Here is a 25874-nt window from a genome sequence, read left to right as displayed (position 1 = left end):
CCTGCGGAAAAAGGAAAGTATGGATCAGACAGCGGCGGAGTTTCGGTGGGAAGGTCCGGGGTTCAGAACAGCGGGGACATTTCAGGGTAAAAAACACTTTAAGAATATGTATTTCGCTGTTTGGTAAGCGGATATTCTTTTTTGCATTCTTCCGTTTGCTCAGTTGTGTGTTTACATAAAGTTTGCCAACTTGTGTCGGCGTGTTTCTGATTGATTAGTCTGGAGAGATTAGCAGAACATTCATGGCTTTGATAGCGACTGACCAGGGCTGCAAGCTGAACGGGACCGCGGCGGTTTACGGCAGAGTTGGACCGAGAAAAGACATGTTTCAGGGCATGACAGGGGACTTTAAAACGGCCAAAGTGCAGCCGAAAGAGACGGAGTATTCAACAGATGGCCTGCCCAAAGCATTCCTGCACAGCCTGAGGACCCTGTTTGACATTTTGGACGACGGGGGTCGGGGTTATGTCCACATCTCTGAGATCGAGAGCCGCTGGCAGGGCGCAGACACCCGGGAGCTGCCCGGTGGGGTGCTGAGCTGCCTCAGGAGGGTCACACCACCGCATGGCTGCCTCACCTTTGAGCGGTTCGTCGCGGGGCTGCGGTACTCCATGCTCAACCCGGAGAACAGCTCCCATTTCAGAGCCCAGGCTGCTGTCCACCCGCAGCAGGCGCCAAAGCAGCACCAGAAGCCCGCCCCGCTGTCCACATGCAGCGTCGGGACGCGGGTTGAGAACAAGGTCCGTCCGCTGGGGCCGAGCAACGTGACCAACACCCAGCCGCACCGGTCTGCCTCCCTGCAGAGCCGGAGCAGGCCGGAGGAGGGGGCCGGGTACCCCATGTGTGGACCGGCCCCGTACAGCGCGGGCTTCGAAAGGTCCGGGCGGAGCGTGGAGCGCAGTTCCGTGGCTCCGGGGGGCGGGTGTTACCGGGCCGAACCGGGCCATGCCACCAAACCAGCACAGCCTCAGCAGAGCCGGGTCAGGTCCATTGAGTCGCTTGCTCTGGAGTCATCGCAGCTCCACGGAACAGGTAAGTGGTACCATGAAAAACACCATGAAAAAATCAGAAATGGAAGTTATTCAGAGACTTCATATCGATAAGTTGAAAGAATCTAGATGGAGATTTAACAGCCAGACATGTAAAGTCTATACAATGTCAGGAAACAGGGATGCTCTCCAGGAATATTATAATATTAAATCCAACATAAGGTCTTTAAATAGTTTATTTTGTTTGACCATCAGCCCAAAAGTCAATCATATTCAGTTATAGTTACACAAAACAGAAAAAAAACAGGACGTCTGATGAGCTTTAAACATTTATGTTGTCAATTGAAAGGATAATATGATTACTCATTTAAAAAGTGGTTGTCAGATAGCTCATATCATATATACTGGCAGCAACAAAAGGACCTGCACCAACATATCAGCCATAGGCCAAAATCTGCAGTGATACTGGCCAGTGGATACCTCTAGGTTGAAATATCAATTAATCGATGATTTCAGCTATCAGAGATTCATGTAAGATGCCACTGTCGTGCAGTTGAGATGGTCTCTGTTTTTTCGTTTGTTGCGATGGTTCCTGCTGATTTTAAGCAAAGATGAAATCATATCTGGACACAAAGAAAATGCGCATGAGGATGAGTTAGATGAAGAGCTACTGTGTTGCTGTATACCTACTAGACTTGAGACTTAATTCTCATGAACAAGCTTCGTTCTCATATTCTAATTTGATTGGATGCAGTGATCTGTGTTGTACACACAAGTGCCAAATGTCTGCAGAGGGAGCCCTAATAAGGTAAAAATGGTGACATGTCTTTGCACGCTTCTCAATGGGGTCAACACCCATCACTGTTTGGTTTTGGCAAAACATTTCTCAGGTATCAGTATTACGTCACAGCTTAAACAGGCCCTGTTTAAGTGCCTCTGGCGTGATGATGGGTTCCTAGCTGAACAATCACCGCTGTAAACCCCAGGTCAGGTTAGAGGTCAGGTCAGAAATTCCTGCAGAAATATATGTGTCTTGAGGGTCTGCCTTGGGAAGAAAAACAGTCATGGCCCCTGACTGGAGAACGGGTGATGGTCAGTTGTATGCATGTTAATTTGTTCAGTTTTTTCCCCTGCTGAGCATGATGTAGGTTACAGGAGTTACTGCTGAGAACTTCCCAGTTAGCCTGCTCGTTATCTTGTTCATACATACAGGCTCTCACTCATAACTCGCTTTTGTTCCTCTTCTCTCAGTCATACAAGAGTTTTTTTTCACATGTTCCCTTTCTCTCAGTCACACACACACACACACACACACACACACACACACACACACACACACACACACACACACACACACACACACAGTCAACCAGAGCCTGTCCGAGTTTGTCTGATCTCTGTTCAGCCAGGCCTGTCTGGAGCTATAAGAGTGACACTCTATCTATTGAGCCCTCAGGGCTTTCATTGCTTACATCACTTGCGCTTAGTACAGTGTTTTTGTTCAGATAGAAAGAAGGACTTACTTGTGCACTGTTAATTCAAATTAAAGGAAATGCTACAATACACTATAATGCAACAACAGTTCCCTTCGTACACGAAGCAAGGTGAATAAAGAATTGTTTCATGGGCTATGTCATATTTTGATTATAGAATTTATGTCATGGAACAAAATGTGAAAATCTCGTGAATTTGTGGCAATCACAGACCTTATTAAAGACCAGTGGAAAGCTTTTCCAGAGGCACTATATCATCGTCTATAGCTGTGGAATGAGATGCGTGTAATAGTATGTCCACTTACTTTGTTTGTCTACATACTTTTGGTCATATAATGTAGACAGACAGACTGACCACCAGTGACCGTGCTGTAATCTCTCCCATGCAGCCAAACCCCTGTTGGATTAGGCCAGATTACATCAGACATGCCGGGGCTCACTGAATCACGGCAGTGGTGAAATCCTCTCCAACACCCTGGACATCACCACAAAGTCCCAGCGCTCTCTGTCACTTTCTTTTGATTTGGGAAAACTATAGTGTTGTGCACTTAAAATCTGATAAGGATAAAATACCTCAGATGAAACCAGGCAGATACCAAGGAAAAATGCCACAGATGATTTGCCAACTAAGGTTAAGCGCTGTTTGGAGAGCCTGGAGGCATCTTCCACTTTATCAGACCTGCCTGTCTTTTAGCTGTGATAGAAAACACCCAGTGAAAACATAAACACACAGATATTTTCATATGTTGTTTTAGGAATAACTAAAAACTGAGTTAAAGTTGAGTTTCATTGATCAGTAATAAGATTGGAGACAGCAGCTGACAGAACACTCTCCCCATGAGGTTCATTTAGTGGCTGCATTGGAGCTTTTGTTCATATCTCATGATCTTCTTTGGCTGAAGGGGTTTGCTTTGCTGTCATGTGACTGTGGATGTTCAAATTCCCGTTCTTGCACAAGCACTTTAACTGTCAAGGTTGCTTTAGTTTCTTGAAGTAAACTCATAAGGTTGTCCTGTATTTTGGGGGTTAGGGTTAGAGATGTCTGAGTTGTTATCTCTACTGTGTGTTTTCCCTCAAATACTTGACATATTTCTGTTTGCTCCAGTGAACTCATCCTCAGTAAAGTAAGCAAACAAAGGAGTGGGATTGGTTTCAGAATCAAATAATCACTTTGATTTACACAGCTTTTTAAAAAAACTAAATTTTGAGATTTAGAATAGTCTGTGTTGAGTTCAGTTTGCACAGTAAATAACAATAATCCTGGCATGTTGACGCCAGACATTAGAGTACAGCTCCCTCCTGTGGTGCACATTGGCAACCTGAATGCATCATCGGGTCAAATGAAAGTTTTAGCTGTAGTTTTCTTTGTCTTCTTCATCACTGTCTGTTTCCAGATGTGGTGGCACTTTGTACAGTAAAATTTAGTCTTACATTTTCTAGATACGGGTCTGATTAATAATACAAAGCTGAAATGAAGATGCAGCTTTTACTGTTGCTGACTGACTGTGACCATATGTAATAAAGGTGTGTCAAGGCTGTGACAGAATAGTCAGAGTTGCCTTGAGTGCAAACCTGGAATGCACATTTGTTTTGTGCCCAAAAATCTGTCCAGTGAAAGTTGTGCATTGTGGTTAGAAGTACCTCATATTCCACAACAACGATTTGAGCATTTTTGATTGCCTAAATCATTTGTGTACTGTAAAATGTCTTAAATGACTGTACAAAGTGTGTTATCCCATGTACTGTCTGTAACCCGTGCAACTGCAGTAATTACAGAATGCATTCCATCCCGCAGTGTTCATTCAATCTGTCTGTTTCACATTTGTCTAGGTGTTGTGAAATCAGGTTTACCGAGGTCTCAGAGTGAATCTGCAACAGGATTTACTGGCAGCTCCAGGCGACACGGGCGGAGTCGGGAAGAGCAGAGGCGTCATACCATCTCCAACGGAGTGGACTATGGAGTGGTGTGTACACACACACACACACACACAGACACAGACTCAACAAAGTGCCACGCCTGGGTTTCAGAAAGAAACATTTTTGGATGTCTGTCTGTGTGATGTCTTTAATTTATTGCTGGTTAATCAACAACCCAGTCATGGGTTGACATTAGTGGTGCAAAGGTCTGCTGTTGTTCTACCTGGTTTCTATTAATCACCTGGGACCCACCTGTGGTCTTCACAGGTAAAACAACAGCCTCTGCAAACTCAATGAACATGTGCATCACCAGTTTACATCTGTAAACATCATATGTCTGTTGGAGCAACCCAGTGAAGATAGTAAGAACCATACTCAAAGCGATATGTGGCTGATTTTATTATAAAAGATGTTGCTGCAGCTTGGAAACTCGTCTTTTCACTTTTGTTTTACAGCTCAAACAGATTTCAACAGAGTATGGTAGCAATCAGTGGCTACACCTACTGAGATCATCGCTTCTTTCCACTGGATGAGAATTAATGTAGTGTCAGTCAAATATGACATGTGTTGGTTGTTGAATGATTGTTTGAGTTAAGAGAATATTCTTGATTTAAAAATAAAATTCTACTAGGTAAAAAATAGGGATTCACTGATTGTTTAATTCTGAGCTGATACTGATGTTTAAAATAACAAATTGGCCTATAGCCGATGCAGATACTGATGTTTTTGAAAAAAAGATTGTTACAAATAACAAATAACTGAGCAGTAAATTAACTATTCAGCCCTTGAGTATACTATCTTTTGAATTAAAATCTGTAAAAATAATAAAATAAATAAATTAAAAAAACATTTTTTGGAAAGTAACTGCTTCAAAAATCTGATGGCAGGGATGTCACAAGCCTGAAGCTCATAAATGTGCCAGTGCAAATTTAATAGATGTGACACATCAGACCGATATTTGGCCGATATATTGGTGCATCCCGAGTAAAACTGTAGAGGTGATACCAATGACTTGACTGGCAGAAGATTAATCGGAAACTATTCTGATTATTGATTAACAGTTGAATCAGGTTTCAGCTCTGAAATGTGAAATCCTGCTGCTGCTCTGTGACTTACATGATGGTAAATTGAAAATCTCCAGTGTCTAATCATTGTCAAAACTGAAAAAAAATTTGTGATATTACACAAGTTACTAACAGAGTTTGGTGGAGAAATGATTCAGTCAGACATAGTTTACTGGTTGAAAAGTTTAATGCGTGACAAGTTGAAATGTTCTTCTTTGGTATCTATCATCATTTTAGTTGTGTCGAGCTGGGTCAGAGAGTAGAGCATCAGTAGTAAAAGACTTTGAGAGTGAGACAGATGCCTGCTTGGACTTGAACTTTGACAATTTGAAGTTTGACGGGATATAACAGAAAATGATCCAAAAAAAGAGGTTTTCTTGTCAAGGCTCTTCTTCTATTGGCCCCCACATTCCCCTCCCATCCCTCTGCCCGCTGCCTCCCCCTCACTCTGCCCCTCCCACCCTCCAGTCCAGAGCTCATGCCTCCCTTCACTCTCCGTCTCTCCCCCTGCCTCACCATTTCTCACTCTCTTGCTCGCCTCCTGTCCCTGTTTGTGTCGCCGTCTCCGTCTCTTTTCCCCCCTCGGCCTCCTGTGTCTGGAGAGGCTGACTGACCGACTCCCCTCCTTCTCCCTCCCCCCCTACCCCTCTCCTCCTCCCCCTTCCCCGTGGCCCTCCCACCCAGGCCAACTTGGCCCGCTGTTGCCCTGATGGTAGTGAGCCGGGTCGGGCCCAGGGGCCTGGTAGAAGTAGAGGACTCGTTCAGCCGGCCCGGCCCAGCCTGGACAGCTGTGTGGGCCTACACCACCGTCTTCATCCCCCTCAGCAGCAGCCTCTACAGCAGCAAGGCCCTGCACTTTTTTCTCTGGGTGAGTAGGACGGCAGGGAGGGAACAGGAGGGACAGAGGCTCGTAGAAGATGCAGGAGATTAAAGTTTGTCTTTGAGACGGTTTTTTAATTGAGTGTATTTCAAGACTTGAAGATGTGCATCACGTTGTTTTGTTATTTAATTGTGACAGTTGCAACATAGAGGATCAGAAAAGTTGTGGTCAATTTCTGTGTGTTGATTAAGACACTACACTTCATTTGGGCTTGTTTTGGGGACTTTTGTTTGTTTGCTTTGTTTGTTGGCTCTAACCTGCTGTGGTATTGTCGAGCTTTAGGGTCTGAACTTTGGCTGAGACTTGAATAATTTATTAGTAGACTGCAAGAGTTTACTGGCAGCAAGTTGTAAAGTAATTTTATCAAGAAAAAATGACAATTTTTAGCGGATTATATTCTTGAGTCTAAGTTTTTGCTCTTTTATCCTGTTGAATATCTTTTGGGTGTGGATAAAAAAAGCAATCTCAAGAACTTGATGGCCATTTTTTAGTGTTTTAACATTTCCATAACTAATACAATTGTTTAAATCAAAAAAGTAACGGACAGATCTATGAATCAATGCAAAAAGTAATACTTCTTTTTGTCAGGATTTTTGTTGTTGTCAGGATTTGTTTGGTGGCTTCACGGTTTAGATAGTGCTGAAAATATCTTATTACTTGTTTGGCATTTCAAGTCATCCATAAACCAGAAATGCCAAATTCTTGCTGGTTTTCTTTTATTTGAAATGTTTTGATTTTCTGCTTTTCTCTTTAATAGCAAAATGTAATATCTTTATAGTTTATTTGGTTGGTTTCACAAAACAAGCAATTTCAAGTCATCACCATGGTCTCTGAGAACTTCTGGGCATTTATAGCTATTCTGTAGACCAACAATTAATTATGTAATCAGAAATATTCAACAGTTTATCCTATGTCATGTAAATATTTGCAGCCTTGGTCTGTCCTTGTTTGGGGGACTTTTGGACGTGTGCCTTGCCTCTGAGCTGCTGTTGTATTGAGCTTCAAGGTCCGGACCACGCTGTTCGGCGGTGCTTTGTAGACGCAGTTTGAAAGGCCGTTATGTTCTTTGTGTTTTTAACTAAACAGCTTGTGCAACCGGTGTCATGTTATTGTATGTGCGCAGTTGTTGTTGTGTGTATTCATGACTGCTCTTTCAGCCAGCACTCAAACATACATGCACACAGACTTTTTCCATCAAGCCATTTGCTGCTCCGCTCCCTCTCTCTGATTATTTCCTGTTCTTTTCTCCCTTTTCTTTTCTAAATGGTGGGTTTTCCTGCCTGTGGACGACCGCACATTCATGCTGCCTGACACCAGGTCATACTTCATTCTAGACACGGACCCTCCGACCCCCTCCTCTTCCCCTCAAACCCCCCGTCCTCTCTTATTCTGTGTGTGTTCTCTCCACTCAGAGCAGAATTATGTTAAACAGGGTTTGATTTTAGACTTCTTCTTTGAGTTCCTTTGTCCTCTTACAGTTTACAAACATGTATCCCAGCTGGGTATGAGCTGCTGCTGTGTTTTAAACTGATGAGCGATGATCAGAGGAATTTACTGAGCCACACAGGGGACAGAGGGATGGAGTGATGGGCTGGATAGAGAGATGACACACCAGGTGGCTGAATGCCAGCAATGAGGCCTGGACTGTGGCTGTGTGCTGCATGGACAGCCTGGTCAGCACAACTCAATGCAGCCTTGCTGGGGAGTACACACACACACAACTCTCCCTCTCCCTCTTTCTCTTTCACACACTCACACACACACACACACACACACACACACACACTCTGTGGCGTCCATAGTTGAAGTGGCTCCGCTGTTTACCCCATTCTTAGGTTGCTGTGTGGTTGCCATGACACCGGGCTGATTGCTCCTCTAAACATTGTTCAGGATGGGAGAGAGTCCGGCACAATTGCCATGGCGCCATTGTCTCCGCCGGCACAAAAGAGTTTGCTGCAGATGCCCCGGTGAAAAGATGGAGTTTGTCTACAGCGCAGGCTGCCAGGAGCCCAAAATCAATCATTAGATTTAATGTTGGCAGCGATCTGAATGCTTTCTTACTGATGGCATTGGAAACATGACAAACGCATGTTTTTTAATTTCCTCTTTCCTGTTCCCCCCTTTCACCCTCCATCTTGAACTTTAAATTCTCACAGTTAAAGCAAATGAAAGAGCTGGAGCAGGAGAAGGACTCGTTGCTGGCGGGCCTGGAAGTGGTGGAGCGGGCCCGCGAGTGGTACCAGGGTCAGATCCACAATGTCACAGAGAGACAGCGGCAGGTTGGCCAGAGCTCCCAATGCACGGTCAGTTCAGGACCTAGTCTGAAACTGTTCAGAAGTGATGGAGATGTAACTTGTTGCTGTATTTTGTTTGACAGTGTCTTGTCATAAGTAGATATTCCTTTTTGGGACATTAACAAAAAAGCAACAGAAACAACGTTTATGAACTATAAATATGTTTGAAGAATTATTTAATTTGATCAAACTGAAACACGACCTTTGGTAGTTCAACAGGATAAATGACTTTTTGATAGAGAAAGTTTCCAGCAGGTTGCAGAAAAATATATAGTTTGATAAAGAAAGTATGTAATTGCTCTTCCCCTTGGCTGACCCAGAAAAGAACCTTTCAGTATTGATTTATGTCTGATTCACTAAAGTTTTGTCTCTTAATTTAAGTTAACCTCAGTTTACCACAGCTCCTCCTTAGTTTGTTCAGTTCCTCTTTGTCAAACATTTTTTTTCCAAAACGTTCACTTCTATCTTGAATTTCATACTGATCTGTTTATGTTCACTCCTCTCAGGATTTCTTCACAGAAGCCAATCAGAGCCGCATGAATGTTCTAATACCTAAACTGCAAGAAGTCAACCGCTGCCTTAATGACCTTATTACCTGCCCTGGGATGGTGAGTGCTAATTTACTTTCAGCATTTTTGTGTGATTCCAGTAAGACCTAGGAAATGAGACTGGCAATCTGAAAATAATGTAAATACGGTGCACAATAAATGATGTTGATGGATGACTGTTTAGAACTTAGTGACAGTATGGATGGAATTTATAGATGGTTATGATTCTTTATTTTTGTCGTGTTACTGAGTCACTGTTAAGATCAGTCTTGGTTGTTGTCATTCACTGTAGCGCAAAACTATAGCTGCATAATGTTTTGACCAAAGCTGTCATAATCAGACATTATCATGGTATAATAAGCATCTCAAGACATGTGATGGGGTCATGGTATACTGTATTATACAATTTTTAGTATTATCAGTTACAGTGACTCGTAAGGGAAAGAAAAAGAAATGTTCTGGTGAGGGATGAACAGATGTGATATATATGTATATGTATGAGTGCAACTGGATTGGATCAATAATTTCTCCACATGATGCTCTGACTCTAAATCGTGAGCGTGACATTCATCTTTACATCACACAAATGTCACCAAAAACATTAATATGCTTACCGATTCATGTGATTGTATAAGAATGTAAAGTGATTCTCACATTTGCCTTTTCATAACATGGCTGTAGAGCATTTGGAAAAGGGAAGCTGCGTACATCAGACATGTGAATTATGACATTTCATCTTGGCTGGTTTTTCTCTTTAATACTGGTCCCTCTTTGTTTCCAGCAGCCGTTTCCTTCCAGCGCTGCTCAGACAGCAGCGCTCTCCACTAACCCTCAGCCTCCAGGTCCAGCTCCTCCACAAGCCATCCAGAGACTGAAGGACCAGAACAGGCTTCTCACACAGGTTCAGCATTCGCTACATGCTTTCTATAGATACTAGTCACTAATAGTTACCCATCAGTGTTGTTGTTTTAAGGCTGTCACTCACTTCATTTCTTCTCCTTCATGCAGGAGGTGACAGAGAGGAGCGAGCGGATCACCCAGCTGGAGCAGGAGAAGTCTGCTTTGATAAAACAGCTTTTCGAGGCTCGAGCCCGCAATACGCAAGACACCAGCACCATGGACTCCACCTTCATCTGAGGACACTCCACCCAACACCGTAACATCACCATGCTCCAGCTGCGAATCATCCGGAGCAAAGCTTTTACCAGACTTAAGCTGACTGTTGTTTACCCACACCTGTATTAGCAGTGATGCACCTTTAGCCATGACACCCTCGACTGCAGCAGCATGTGAGCACTCCACCTCCACTCCCACCTCCACTCCAAAACCATGCACTACCTAGATGTGAACACTCCAGGGAGTCCAAAGACTCTGTCACTTGCTGCGTGAATCACTCGAGCTTAAAAGACTGGAACACTTTCACGAAACCAGTCGGGTCTCATGAGATCCCATCACTCCATTTCTTGCAGGATTACAGCATCTGCGAGATCTCCACTCCCACTCCCAGAGGGCTTTTTCACTTCTGCTGCTCGACTGCACAGGCAACAGAAAAAAAAAAACTAAACTTGGTGGTCCAAATAGGACAACACGGGGGAGGGGATTGCTTTCTGTCGGAATAAAATGCCATATTCTCACAGTTTAATATGAAAACAAATCACCAGCTGCTTGCTGTGACCTATCACTTACTTTTAAGTTTGGTACTTTGATCGAAATGATAATGAGACACACTTTGCCCACGTCTTTCATTTCAGTATTTCCTTCCTTTTAATGTGTATGATTTGTTTACCTGACATCTGGCTTTCTGGTTTTTTAGAGTGTTTACTTTCAAACACTGAGAGACAGGAATTACTGAAAAAAAGAGAAGTTTTTATATTATAGGAGCATGTTTAATGTTGAGATGTTTTTTTTTTAAAAATTGAAAGCAGAGATGGGAGGACAGCTGACAAGCCATCGAGATGTAGAGGCGGAGATGGATGAGAGAAGTTAGGAAGTTTGCACGTAGAGGTGAGCTGAGGAGGATAATAAACATGGTAGACGGTGAATGTGTCGGAGCTCGAGCTCCTCGGTTGGGAGATGTTCTGACGAAATGAATCATCACTTTGGCGACCCAATGCAACATCCCCTGTATGTCTTTTACAGTGGATTCCTTGCGTGGGTCGTATTTTCAGCTCAAAAGCATTTATCTTCTGAAGAGATTTTCTGTTTGAACACCTGGAGATTAAACGTTAGCACGGAAAAGGAAAAACACAATTTGTCCTCGTAAGTGTCTTGTCCAGGTTGGCTTTATACTAAAACTGTAATAAAAAAAAACAAAAAAAAAACAGTCAACCATCCGCAAGTTTACAAGAGAAATGATTAGTTAGTGGGTGGCGGTAGATTGAAAAACAAAGACATTGTAGTTTTATAATGGATCTGTATGGTACTGCTGGGATGACCGCACTTAACATATTGTTGACGTCTGTTTCCCATTTGTTTGATTGTATTGTTTCTTGCTGCTCAAACTGCATTATGTGTGAGTGAAACTCTTTTCCTTCTGCTTTCTATCGAGAGAACTCAAACGAGATGTAAAAAAAATAAATAAATAAGACCAAACAAACCCTGGTTGCTCTTCTGTGCTTACTTGCAATGTGTTTTTCTCATCATGTTTGGTCTGAACGTATATATTAAAATGAGATACAGTAGCTGATTTTTAAAATTGTTTTAAAAATCAGCCCATAGAAAACACTAAATACAGATTAAAGAAGATGGCAACCTTTAAAAAAATGAATGCTAACTTGAAGGCTTATTTTGTTGAGGATATAAAAGCTTTTCAGGATAATTTTACACCTTTTTCTGCAGACTCTGTGATGGATGATGCATCACTTTAGATCCAAAGATCTCTTTGAAGTTAATTATAAATTCAGTTTTATAACCGTTTTTCTGCCTCCACATTTAGATGTAAACAAAATGGTCATGTGAAGTATCCACAATTTAATATATATGTTCTTTTGGATGAGCAGAAAGAAAGAAAGACAGAAAAACTCAACTTTCCATGAAGAATCAGCAGATTTCTTCAGGATGATCTGTCCTCATTAGTTCTGTTATGACTCCCTGTCATTAATTAAAGAAATGTCCCTTGATAGTGAGGATGATCTGATGTAATTCATGCACCACTTTTGCTCCTCACCCTCACATGTGATTAGCTCAGCTTCGGTTTTAATGAGGAGGATAATTGGAAAAAGTGGACAGTTGGTGAAGTGAATCGTGGATAGATGTAGAACTTACTAGTTTCCATTCGTAACTACCTACTTGTGAAGGAATACATTTATCCTTAACCTGCGTTGTTAACAGCAAAATTGTAACTGCTGCATTTTCTTAATATACAATTTGACATCCTTCTGTCCTTCAGAGACGTGGTTTGCACATCGTTCCATCACATCGATGTCTGAGGTTCATAGTAGAGAACGATGCATGAAGGCCATTTACACATACTCATACATATATATTGATTTTTTAAAAACATTTTTTATTGAATTTAATTTGTTTTTACAGAAAATCATGGTTTTAATTTTAAAGCCTTTGAAAACATGGTTTCAGCTTGTAGGTGTTTCTCCATAACGTTCAATATTTATGTCTAAATGTGCAGAATTTAATACAAAGTGACTCAGAAACTCATCTGATCTGCTTCTTCAGGACACTGTGGCTGTGGTTTGACCAGTTTTGATTCACAGTAACCAAAAAATGAACCTGCAACTGCAACTTCATGTCATATGTTCATGTTTGACCCTATCGATGGCAGTAGGAACGGGATTGAGGTATTAGGTTTATCTATCTATCTATCTATCTATCTATCTATCTATCTATCTATCTATCTGCACTTTCTGTGGTTGCTTGCAGTGTTTTTCTTTTTCTGTAGTCTAAACATATATTTAAAAATGAAATAGGTGCAAGTCAGTCCATAAAAAACACATCAAATAAACACCGCAGAATGTATTTTTTATACTTTTCAGTTTGTACATTGTACATTTTGTTGAGGCTATTCAGGGTAATTTCTAAAAGTTGTTGTGTGGGTTGCTTGTTAGATGATGCGTTGGTTTTGAACTAAATATATCTGTGAAGCTGATTATAATCTTAGGGGAGGCAGTGCCACTTGTCGGGGTTTTAACTTCGGTTTTTCTGCATGTAGTTGTGAACAAAATGGAATCCGTCCATTTTGAAAGCGGCTGCGTGTTTTGTGCGTGTGTGTGTTTCTGCTCTGCTGCAGGATTATGCAAACCTGTGAGAATATTCTGTTTTACAGGAGGAAGGCACATCTCCTGTGAACCCGACACCAGTACAAACAAGTTGAGAGACTGACACACGGAGGTAAACAAACCTGGGTCGAGTTTCAATCAGGCGGCTCTTTGTCAGGCTGTTCAAACACACAGCATAACACGCCGTCGTGCTACATCAGCTGTAGTACATTAATCAAGAAGCGAAGGATGGTTAAACGCTCAACAAAGAGTATGATGTATTACCTGTATTAGCAAATAGAAACTAATAAAACAGTAGCAAAAGGTCAAAGGTCACATTGGAAATCATCCAGTAACCCTTCAAAAAAATGACACTATCTCTTGATGCCACGAACAACCGAACACACACACACAATAAAAACATCAATTCAATACGTGCTGCTGAGAGATTCACAGGGATTCAGGTTCCTGTTCTGCGTGTTGGGCGCGGCACCAACCCCACAGACGGACATCACACCTCGACCCCACGTCAGCCTCACGTAACACATTACACATCGTTACATCGAATTGAATCAGAAGTGATTTTCGGGACTGTTGCATCAGTTGTTTACTGCCGATTCTTTTTCCGTCAGGCTCCATCGGTTTGTTGCATCATTGCCGATCGGTGTGGACGGATGATGGCTTTTCCGCACTGAACCTGTAACCTGTCACCGTTTCAGTGACCTCACTTTCACACTTTTATCCCCCCACATCTTTCATCGTCATTTTAGTTTTTTTTTTATGACTATTTGATTTCTTTATTTTTCTAAAGTGTGATGTGTTGTGCAGGGGGGCCAAACTAGAACAACTGTGGCACCCAGTGGGAGATCCTCAGCCTCCGCACCCTCGCCTCGTTGCTGTGATTGGATGATCAGACCGGAGCAGGATCCCTGAAGCGTTAGTGTCATCTCAAAGATTTTTTCCGTTCATTTTGAGGTGAGGGCTCAGTGTTTGCTCACACTAGGACAGACGAGCACAGGAGCCACAGGGACACCAGTCGCTTACAACAAGGTGCTGCAGGAGCCTGTTGAGCAGGTGAGTGACATTTTTTGGATACAATTGTAACTCCAGACCTCTTACAGCAACTGTAATTTTAGTTTGGTTAAGTTTTTATCTCCTCTGTCTTGTAGCTGTGTCTTTTTTGTTCCGCCACTGCCCTTTATTAGTCCTCCGCAGAAAGCGGCAGTCTCTTTACAGTTGCACATTTACATGTCGCCCTTAGATACAGAGATAGTGGAGTGAGTCGCTTGTGGACAGGGAGGGAACATGTAAGAACGCATGCAAACAATTCTGCCCTCCCATAAAGCCACATTCTGAATACTATCATCATCACCTTATAGCCCGTGTTATATGTGTTATATGGGTTTGAGGAGTCAGAGTTACAGTAGATAAAGAAGTAGTTGAGTGCAGAGGGTGTCAGTTCACCGGACGACTAGACACAAGTTTAAGGTAACAACCGTCATTTCCCATTCAAAACTGCATAGAGAGAAATTTTGATTTTCCACATATGCATGAGTTTACTTCATTTCTGCCTTGTGTGGTGCAATTAGCTCATTGTGCTGTAATATATGATGTGCGGTATGACCCTTTAATTTGCATGTGACAGTATATAACGACTGGTGCTTTTATCCTTGATTTCATCTGAAGTTGAGGTAGGCGATAATGAATTTCAACACATTTAGACCGACAAAAATCTGACCGACTTCACAAAAATGATGCAATGTCTTGGTGTGAGTCTTGCTCGTGTTTTTTTTTCCCTCTAAACCTGTTTCATTTGGGGGAATTTTTCAGGCAAGGAGTGGCGAAAGTATCCAGTAATTTATAAGAAAGAAAAACAAACATTTATATTTCTTATTCCTTTAATCATCTTATGCAGTGTCATACGTTTTTATTCTCTGTTATCAGTGGAGCAACGTTTTATTCAAATGTTTAAGCTCATGTGCTCTAAAGTCGTTGTTTTATGAATGTGTTGTGTGCTCCCTATCTTGACCCCTCCTCTCTCCCAGCCTTAAGTGTTTTTAAAATGTTACATAGCCCTATATATTATCCACAGTCCCATAAAGTCCAATGTATACTTGGATACAACATTTATCACATCAACCTACAACCTACAAACCTTGTATTAATGCATTAATTAGTTTGTATCAGTGGCTGCCCCTGTTTAAGTCAGGGTAAAAATGATGATGATGGTTTTTCATCATTGAAGCATGTCTCATTTGGATTTATGTAAAGGAGAGTGGTTGGTTGCTTTCTGCATGAGACAGCAACTGTGTGCTGCTGTGTGTTTCTGCTCTGATGCACAACTTCAACAAACCTGTGAGAATCTTCTTATCACTTTAATCATCTTGTGACCCCTCAGATTTATCTTAGGAACCCCTGTGGGGGGTCGGACTCCCTGATTAGGAGCCACTGGATGGACAGATGTTTTCTAAGCAGCACATTAAGAAGTCCCTCACCCCCATTACATTTGTAATTACAGTCTTGGAGGATTGAAGGCCGCTTTTGAAAAGATCAAAAAAGTATTTTTGACTAAAAGTTGTACTAATGCTGTTTTCAGTTTGTTAATGTTACCTGCCCCTGCGATAGACTGGCGACCTGTCCAGGGTGTCCCCTGCCTTCGCCCTAAGTCAGCTGGGATAGGCTCCAGCCCCCCCGCGACCCTGCAGAGGATTAAGCGGCGTACATATAATGTGTACAGATGATGGATGGATGGATGGATGGATGTTACCTGCTTGACTACAAGCGTATCAGTACAGTTAAAAAACAAACAAACAAACAAAAATCTGTCGTGCGTCTTTTCTTTGTCAATCACTTTTGAGTGAATGACTCCAACGAACGCAAACCAGAAACAAGGATTCAGTCAATTTTGCATCGCTGACACACGTGATTGCGCTGAAAGTTTCAGAATATTCAAATTAATCAAATTCAAATACAAACACAGATACTTTCAAACCAAATGATGAGATGCCCTGGTAGCTTCAAGGTTTAAGGTGCTGAGCTTAAAATCTGGAAGTCCACAGTTTGAGTTTCCTGGCTGCTAATGTCTTTCTAATAAAGGCAAAAAACGGACCCCATTAAATGTCCATTACATGTCTTTATCTTGTAGGTAGTTTAATACATGGAATTTTGTCACATACATTCTCCACTTGTACACAAAGTCAACTAATTCTCCATCATGTTTTGGGTATTCGAGTAAAAAAAGACATATGAACATATCAACATTAATTTGAGGATGCAGATGAGTTTTCACAGGGAAAGTGAATATTTATTGTTAATCATATGTGATATTATATTCCTGGTTAGCACAAGCTACAAAATCAATATATTTTATATTTCCTTTGTTTGTCAAAGCTTCCTCTACAATGGTGTCCTCTCATGAATTTATGATACAAACTGACGATGTTGGTTCTGTAATTTAATCACTTTCTACAACACTAAAAAAGTTGCCTCATAATCAACGGGATCCACATAAGGCACATATCAGAACTAAAGCCAGAACTAGTTCATCTTACTTTTGATTCAAACTAAAAACACAAAGCACACAAAGACTCAAAATGTCTCATAGTTCACCATTGCTGAAGGAAGCAGATCAAGGAAATGATCCTGGATAAGAGGAGAAAGATATAGATATAGATATCAGCATGCTGTTGAGTTTGAAAGTGTGAAAGTTAAAAAAATAAAAGCAGAACACTGAGGTGTAAACTGCTTCAAGAAGTTATGATATAAAGATAAGCTGTCTGCATGTAGCATGGAAACACAACACTGAGGTCAGTCAACACCAGCAGAAGTAGCAGGAAGTGGTGCAGATGTACGATCATATCCAAGAAGTACTGCCAGTTTTGGGGGGTTTACTGTGAAAACAACATCCCTCCAAAAAACCCCACTGTGATAAAAGTAGCTGCAGATACAAAGTAATCGTCCTCCACATGAGCTGGTGCTTCTGCAGCCAGGGTCGAATTTAGCACACATTAAACAGGACGAGAAGACGAGAAAACCCAAAATATTCTCAGTTTACAGCATGTAAAAGTGCTGAGCACACAGCTACTTCATGCAAAAGTCCAGATAGAGTCTCACTGCCACAGAGTGAAGTCAAGGAAAATGATCCTGGTTCAATGTCGTTGGACAGTTTCATGTTTGCTCATCAACTCTAGTTAAATAAGAGGAGTCCACAAGTTGGCAAACAGAACACGGGTGGAAAGAATGAAGTGAGATACTTTGTTGTCTTCATTCATGTTTTGTAAACTAAAACCAGGTAAACATGGAATCACTATGAGTTTTTTATGTATGTTAAAGACATGAAGGTAAATCCTGTTTCACATCATCTCCAAAGCTGTTATAACTGTTTAATTTTGCAGAAAGACAATCTTGTGGGTCTGTGATTGTATTATCACCCAAGGATGTACAATGAATCACAAAATACCGCTGAATTACATGTAGAACAGGTCAGCTAACCTGTTGCATTGGACCTGTACTGAGAAATTAATATTTTAATAAATCTCTAAATGGTTTTAAGGTCAAATTCATTTGCCGGTCCACTTCTCCTGACCACATATCCAAAATAATGCTGTCACAGCAGCAGTGATGGTTCATTAACAAATGGTTAGTTTGTCACACAGTAACACAAACAAACTCACGGATCAACACAACTCCTGTATTTTGAGAGATTAAATTACCATTTTTGTCAATGGAGTCTGGTGGCTAACATTAGGTTAGCTAGGTTAGCTAAGTAACACCTAACTAACTGTTATGGTAAGGTTAGTTTACAATAAGCCATGGTAACGTAACATGTAACGTTATCCACGCTTTCCACTAACTTGGTTAAAACACCATGATGAAAACAGATATCATTTGTAAACAAATATTATACATTAATAAAAGTCTGTCGGACTTTGTACCTACGTTTTAGTTTGTTGGAAACTGTAATGGCAGAAAAACGAACGCTGTCCAGACACCCGTTGACAGTGAACTGTCCTCGCTCGTGCACATTCTGTGAAACCGTTCACAGTCAAAAGATCACAATTCTGTGTGATCCTCCGTAAATACGACCTGCCGACGGTGGCTAGAAGATACATAGTATTTTTCTGTGGACTCCGCTTCCTCCTACTTTGTGAAAAATATACTGAGTGAATGATACAGTTACATATCGGATTTACCATAAATATGAAATGCCAACTAGGAGAATATGGTTGCAGAGAATCAGCAATGATGAAAGTGAACAATTTTGTAATTAAAAGATAAAAGATCAATAAAGTGGGCAGGTGATTAATTCAGTAGTCTACAGGCCTACACATTTAGCATGCACAAGACAGGGTGTTAAATAAATCAGACACAATTAATGGTTGATATACAGACCTATATAAATATATATATATGCACACATACAGGCACGTGAACACATAAGGCCCAAGGGGCATTTGAGCCAATGCCCCTTTTGTCTAGTATTAAAAAAGTACCCTTTTGTGTGTGTTTTTTTTAAATGAATAAATAAATTCATGTTGTGCAAAAGGGTGTAAAAAACAAACAAACAAACAAAAAACCCAACGGTATAAAAACGCCACGGTTATGCATTTCCTTGTAATATGGTGTTGTGTGTGTGTTGAGCCTAAAACCACTTCCCTGTCTACTGTGGAGACACACACACACACCACCACCACCACCACCACCTTTTTTCTGAGAGTGTATCACTTCTTCCTCACTGTCTCCTCTGTTTCTAACACCTGATCCTGATCTCTTCTGTTCATCTGACAGATCTTTGTTCCTCTGATGTCCTCCGACAGCGTCCCTCTCTGACCATCATGGAGGTTCTCTACATCAACTCCTCGGTGCTCCTCGTCTCCCACAGACCCCTCAACTACACCGTCGCTGAGCGGACGGTGTACGAGCGTTGCAAAGACATGCCCACTGTTCTCATTTGGTACCTGGGCCTGCAGTTCATCAACATGTTCCTGGGCATCCCGGCCAACCTCATGGTGCTGTGGCTCATCCATAAGAACAAGGGGGACTCCTCCACCTCAGACATCTTCATCCTCCACCTGGCCGTACTGGACGTTCTCTTCTGTCTCATCCCTCCGCTCGAGCTGGCCAACATAGTCTTCCTCACCACCAGCAGCACCTGGTACGTCCTGCGGTTCTTCTACGGCATGAAGGACTCCTCGCCGCTCTTCCTCTCCTGCATCTGCCTGGACCGCTACATGGCGGTGGTGCACCCCATCACCTTCACCGAGCTCAAGGACCGGCAGCACCGGGCGGTCCTGGCCTTCATCGTCTGGCTGATCACCCTGGCCTACGCCGCGGCTAAATGTGTGGGCAACATTGTCAACTTCGAGAAGGTCTTCACGGGGATGATCCTCGCCGCGTTCATCTTCATGGTGTACTGCAACATCGCCATCCTGTGGGTGCTGAGGCAGTCCGGACCCGGCAGAGACGAGATGCATCCTGTGAAGAAGAGGGCCTTCAAGATGGTCCTCATCATCCTCGCCATCATAGTGTTCAACTACTTCCCGCCAGTCGCGCTCTTCCCGTTCCAGCACTACTTCTCCCCCGACGTGTTTGTGTGCTACATTCATTACGTCGCCTTCGGCCTGATGGACTTCAGCAGCAGCATTCAGCCGATGCTGTATCTGTCCAAGGAGAAGGCGTGCAGCCTCAACTGCTGCCAGAGCGGCGCAACCCAGACCCCATAGCGATACATGTTTGGTTTTCACGTGTGGCAAAAATGTTCATATGAGCGTGACGTTGTTGAGAAACATAGGACAATAAATTGTGTTTTTGCTTGATGCGATGTCGAAAAAATGATGATTATTAAAAGATTTGTATTGTGCAGTGGTTCCCCGTGGTTTAGATTTTTAGAAGGCAGAAGTTTGAAACTTTGGGAAATGTGCTTTCTCTCCAGTAAGATTAGAAGTTTGACACCACACAGTCCTTTAAATGTGTACTGCAAGCGTTCAGTTAGCTTAGCTTAGCACAAAAATTGGAAACAAACAGCTAGCTTGGGTTTGCCAAATAGTAACAAAAGAACACTTGCCATGCACATAATTGTCACAGTTTAAATACAACAGATGAAACGATGAGTCACTGAGCTGCAATCAGTTGATATAGTGTAGACTGGATTAGATTTTGATAAGTGATTCATTGTTGAGATCATTTTTTTGTGCATAAATTGTCAAAAATAATTGCTCAACACAGCTTTTAAAATGTGAGAATATTCCTATTTTTCTTGTCTAATATGAAAATAGTGAAAATGTGAAGTAAACTAAAAAGACACTGTTCATTTAAAGACAGTTCTTTATTCTTTATTATTAATTACATTTCTTTGTCAGATTTTATTCGTTTCGTTTTCTGAGCACCACATAGGATGTTCCATTCACCTCAGGCCATGCAAGACCAAACCTGCCTGCATTACCTGTTAGAGACCACCAGAGGGACTATAAGAAGGTTTTTATCTGTACATTTTGGATGAACTGGTCCTTTAACTTCCCTTTTTAAGCAGCTCCCCTCACACTCACAGTGAGGCCAACTGGTCAAAAATGTGTTTCCTTATGTGGTGTAAAAAAAAAAACTGCCTTTGCATTCAAAGCATTAAAATAAAGACTGATTCTACCTCAGTTTGGCTTTATAGACCAACAACACACGTCTCAGCCATTATCACTGCATTATTCTACTTATCACTGTTGATATTGTGCCTTTTAAATTGTTTAGTTTCTGTTTTATTGATACAGCAATGTCCTCAGGTCTCAATCTAAGTGTGACTCACCTGATGATAACATTTTCTATGAATGCCCTGTGAAGAGATTAAATGGGCTCAGATTTCCCCCAGGGTATACATGTTGGGAACCACTGCATTATACACAGGCACCTATCTAAAAAAAAATGCATTGTGTTTGTTTTTACTGGTTGCACTGAATATGTACTGGGCAGGGGTGGCAAGCTGAAAACCTGCACAGACGGGTCAGTAGGCAGGGTGGACTGGGAGCTGCAGAGGTGACAGCTCACCTTCTGGCATCTGACTGCAGGGCAATCTCTCCATACATTCATGTATGTTAATAGGGCCTAGTTGTATGTGTGTTTTGGACCTGTTTATATATAATATTGGAGGCGATCAATATAGTATGTCATAGTCTTCTTCAAAAAAATGTCCGCACAGAATGTATTTGTACTTTTGTATTTGAGTTAACCTACATTTTAAACCTCCCTATTTGCAAGCTCCCTTTTATTTCAAATGAAACATGCCTAATAAAAGTGTAAATAAGACACGCGACATCGTTCTGTTACATTCTTTTCTTTAATTTAAGACACACAGATCACACAAAAGTCAGCGACGATAAGTTCCTAGTAGCAAACGCTCCTGTGCAGGTATATCAACCAGTTGCCACAACAAACAGCAGCCCTGTCATCACCGACATGACATTTCACTCCGGTGCATGTCGGTTTACACAACGGGCGATAAGAGACGAGATTCCTACGACAAATCCTCTAGAAGCTCGACATTTGTTGAGATCAGCACGGCTTACGAAACGATTATTAATTTACTACTGAATGCCGATCAATCGAAGCTGAATATTTGCAATAACATTACTACAGCCTATAAATACATTCTTGTCAGTTCAATGGACCAGACTGCTGACTGTGTAGTTAAAGCTATATACAGCAATATATTAATGATCTTCACTGATGCAGCACACGCTCCTAAACCTCAGGCTACTACAAACTGTATAAATGTGTGTAGAAGCATCTTAAGTCTAAAACAATTATATTACTTTCTACTGGCTCCTGTGGGGAAATTGTATTTTTCTTCACAAGGAGGTCAAAGGTCAGAATCTGGGAACAATACATATTCTTTTCCTTTAAAGCATTTCTTTAATATACCACAGACACAGTGGTAACATACAGCAAGTTTAAAAGAACAATCGTTCTTTAAAAAAGGTCCCATGTTCAGTCTGTGTCTCTTGACACTGTTTGTGAGAGAGAAGACCACAAGAGGAATATTAGAGTTTATCAATCAAGATAAAATAAATCAATCATACGGTATTGCTAAATATTTGGACCTACTCAAAAATCACAGCAAAGATCAGACGACAGTGTATTGCACTGTAACACAAACATCACATACAGTTGTGAACGTGAAACGTGGAACAGCAGTTTGACAAGTGATCGTAACTCGAGCTCCGCTTACCAGACTTTACTGGAGCTTTCAGCGACAGCACACGACCACGAGATGTGTCCGAAAGCTCGAATAAAAGCCAGTAAGGAGGACCTTGATTTAAGATCCCACACAGCACTCATTCTCAGCGTTTACATTACTCATCTCCAAGAGTTTGGTTCTGATTCCTCTCAGTGTCTGACAGTGTCTCCGGAGCTGAGGCTCGGGCGGTTTCGGCCTCGCTGGTGCTCCCCTCGCTCTGAGCCTTCTGCTCCTTGGCTGCGTGCATCTTCAGGTGCTTCTTGAGGGAGGAATGGTCCGTGTAGGTCTTTCCACACTGGCTGCAGAGGTAAACCTTCTCTTTGGTGTGGACCAGCTCGTGTCTCTTCAGGTGCCCCGACCTGCTGAAGCTCTTGCTGCAGTACGAGCAGCTGTACTCCTTCTCTCCCGTGTGAGTCCTCTGGTGCAGTTTGAGGCTGCTGGCCACCGTGAACTTCTTGCCACACTCGTTGCAGCTGTACGGCCTCTCTCCTGTGTGCATCCTCATGTGGATGGTGAGGTGGCCCGCCTGGCTGAACGTCTTCTTGCACAGCTCGCAGCTGTAGGGCCTCTCTCCCGTGTGAATCCTGTAATGCGTCTTGAGGTCGCCCAAGCCGTTGAACCTTTTGCCACACTGAGCGCAACAGTACGGCTTCTCGCCGGTGTGGATCCTCTCGTGTATACGCAGGTTTCCTGCGTTGCTGAATGTTTTGCCGCACTCCTGGCAGCTGTAAGGCCTCTCCCCGGTGTGAGTCCGCAGGTGGACTTTGAGCTGGTTGTGCTCGTTGAAGCGCTTCCCGCAGTGCGAGCAGGAATACGGCTTCTCTCCAGTGTGGACCCGTTTGTGTATCCTGAGCTGACTGGGGTGGGCGTATGTTTTACTGCAGATGTTACAGCTGTAGGGTCTTTCGCCTGTGTGTGTGCGCTTGTGGGATTTGAGGAGATCAGCCCGGCCGAAGCGCTTGCCGCAGTAGCTGCAGCTGTGCGCCTTCTCGCCGCTGTGAGTCTTCATGTGAACGTTGAGCGAGGTGGCTCGACTGAATGTTTTGGGACACGTGGGACAACGCAAAAAGTTGTCACGAACCTCCAAAAACTCATCTGCAGGAATGGCGGGTGACTCGTTTTCCCCATGAGCCACTACTTCATCCTCTCTGCTCACTCCATCAGGATCTATTTCTGATTCAGGGTAAAATCTCAATGCATCAATGGACATCACCCCGTTCTGCTCCTCCTCCTCCGTCTTAACGAACTGTCCATCCTGCATGTAAGTGTCAGAAACAATGGTGACTTTAACCTCACTGTCACTGCCTCTGGAGTCTTGCTCCAGGCCTGGAGATGGCGGCAGAGGTTCATAAGCATCTCGACTGTCATAGCTGACCCCCCTGCTCTCGTTTTTTATTGGCCTTACTGTCAGATTGAGGAGGGATGAAGGCTGCGAGAGGTCAATAGCACCGCTTTCCTCCAGGCCAGGCTCTGTTTTTACAGATATTAAGGTTTGCGTGGAGACACCTGTCTCCGGTGTGTCCACACACGGTCCCTCTAGATCAGTCTGCAGCAAAAAGGAGGCAGAGGATGCGCGCTCCCTCATCTTGTCTTTATGCTTCCTCCTGCAGCTCTTCTTGTCGCTGCTGCATATGGACATCTTGAACGAGCCCTTGGTGGAGGGGATGGGACGATCGTTCCATTCGGACGTGGAAAACTTTTCAGGAGCATCTTGTTTATGAACATCTGTTAGATGTAGAAATAAATTATGAGTAAAATAGTACAAACCGTGGGTCCTATATACTTAAATTACAGCTGAATGGTTTGATTAGGAAAACACCTAAAGCAACAAAAAAGCCTGAACTTTTGAATTAAACACTGACAATTTTGATCGTCTGTTTCTGCATTTTCTTGAGGAAATAAGTCATAATGTTATGAGTAGAAAAAGAAATGTTTGAGGACGGCAGCGTGGGCTTTGTGAAATGCTTATAACATCTTGCACAATTTTCTGACATTTTAAGTGACCGAACAATGAATTGATTAATTGAGAAAATAAGCAACAGATTAACTGACAGAGTTCCATCCTTAAGCTCAACTCAGCTGATGAATGTAAGTCCTTTCTCTAGCTATTTAATGTCATTATCATTTATTATTATTAATTATGACAGTCAGTTGGAGCAGTTAACACTTTTTGTTTATTCTTAAGGCTGAACTAAACATACTGAATACATTTTATACAAGAGGATATCCCAGATATATATTTCAATGTGTAAAAAAATGTCTGCAGCAAATAAGTGTGATTGAGTTCCACATTTTGAAAAATGCGATTAACTTTTTATTGTAGAATTGACCATAATGCCCGACTTTCTTATTTATATTGATTATAGTGATCTTACTGCTTTATTTTTTCTCTTCAATAGCATGTTTTATTGTTATTTTATACTTATTCATTGTTATTGTTTTAACTGACGCTGGAAATGTCCTCGTTGTGAGACTAATACAGGATTTTCTTATCTTACCTTGTCAGTATGGGCAACAGACTGAGATGATAACATCACTGTTACTGGTACAATGTAAATAGTACACACAGTGGCCCTCAGGCCTGACACGTTCACAGCACTGTTCTGAATGACCTGTTTGCAGTCTTTTGCTTCTTCTGCTGCTCTGTATTCATGTTGAGGTGAGCACACACGCACACACACACACACACACACACACACACACACACACACACACACACACACACACACATCATAGGCACAGTTTGCTGACACTGCAGGTAAAGCTTGAACAAAAGGTCAGTGTCTGCATGAAGCTACGCTGCCCACTGTCGTGACAAACACACTGATACCCTCCATTATACACCGAGCGGAGACCACCGTACCTCTGGCAGCAGACTCCGAGCTCTTCTGTGCAAACAGCAGCCGCTTCAGGCCCTCGTTCTCCGACTCGATCCTCTGTATCGTGCCCTGGTACTCGGACAGGGTCCTGTCCACCGAGTCCAGGATGTCGCTGACCGTCGCTTTGAAGATCTCATTCAGAGAAGACTCAAGGAAGATTTTAAGGTCATTTGACTTGGCCATGTTGGACCGAGCGGCTGCGGGTGTAGACAACTCACCCGTCGGTTTGTACTCGGTTAAAAGTATCTGGAACAAGAAGAAGGAAAAAAAGTGGGTGTGTGCGGCGCTGCTGCCGTGTGCGGAACAAACAAAGCAGCTAACGTCGCATAAGAGTGACGACACGGTGAAGCTGGTTGTGTTTTGCTAACAGCCGCTCACG

The 25874-nt window shown here is 42.5% G+C and overlaps 3 protein-coding genes across 8 annotated transcripts; 2 read left to right on the top strand and 1 right to left on the bottom strand.

Annotated features, from left to right (window-relative positions):
• Window positions 1–11781, top strand: sapcd2 (suppressor APC domain containing 2). 4 transcript variants are annotated; one of them, XR_005078174.1, is made up of 6 exons: window positions 1–1032; window positions 4313–4446; window positions 6148–6331; window positions 8500–8646; window positions 9144–9245; window positions 9970–10086. XR_005078174.1 is itself a non-coding variant. In XM_037117510.1 (6 exons), the coding sequence occupies exons 1-6, from the start codon at window positions 243–245 to the stop codon at window positions 10320–10322; spliced, it is 1419 nt and encodes a 472-aa protein (XP_036973405.1). In that variant the 5' UTR covers window positions 2–242; the 3' UTR covers window positions 10323–11781. The 4 variants fall into 4 exon arrangements, 2 of the variants coding, with proteins under 2 accessions (XP_036973405.1, XP_036973404.1); XR_005078173.1 differs by having other exon boundaries at window positions 9967–10086; XM_037117510.1 differs by lacking the exon at window positions 6148–6331 and adding an exon at window positions 10194–11781 and having other exon boundaries at window positions 2–1032.
• Window positions 11782–13837: 2056 nt separating this feature from the next.
• LOC119029882 (proteinase-activated receptor 3) lies at window positions 13838–21560 on the top strand. 3 transcript variants are annotated; one of them, XM_037117058.1, is made up of 3 exons: window positions 13838–13935; window positions 14029–14470; window positions 19184–21560. In XM_037117058.1, exon 3 carries the CDS (start codon window positions 19231–19233, stop codon window positions 20116–20118), a length of 888 nt encoding a protein of 295 aa, XP_036972953.1. In that variant the 5' UTR covers window positions 13838–13935; window positions 14029–14470; window positions 19184–19230; the 3' UTR covers window positions 20119–21560. The 3 variants fall into 3 exon arrangements, with proteins under 3 accessions (XP_036972953.1, XP_036972954.1, XP_036972952.1); XM_037117059.1 differs by lacking the exons at window positions 13838–13935; window positions 14029–14470 and adding an exon at window positions 16280–17736; XM_037117057.1 differs by lacking the exons at window positions 13838–13935; window positions 14029–14470 and adding an exon at window positions 16280–18034.
• A 411-nt stretch (window positions 21561–21971) lies between these two features.
• On the bottom strand, window positions 21972–25812 carry LOC119029881 (zinc finger protein 436-like). The gene is made up of 2 exons (XM_037117056.1): window positions 25480–25812; window positions 21972–24341 (listed from the first exon to the last, which is right to left on the bottom strand). Exons 1-2 carry the CDS (start codon window positions 25676–25678, stop codon window positions 22732–22734), a joined length of 1809 nt encoding a protein of 602 aa, XP_036972951.1. The 5' UTR covers window positions 25679–25812; the 3' UTR covers window positions 21972–22731.
• Between the last annotated feature and the right edge of the window lie 62 nt (window positions 25813–25874).

Source organism: Acanthopagrus latus, chromosome 12 (genome assembly GCF_904848185.1).
Source record: "Acanthopagrus latus isolate v.2019 chromosome 12, fAcaLat1.1, whole genome shotgun sequence".
Taxonomy (NCBI): Eukaryota; Metazoa; Chordata; class Actinopteri; order Spariformes; family Sparidae; genus Acanthopagrus; species Acanthopagrus latus.
The sequence above is the reverse complement of the archived record's forward strand: the minus strand, read 5'-3'. Positions and strand labels throughout refer to the sequence as shown.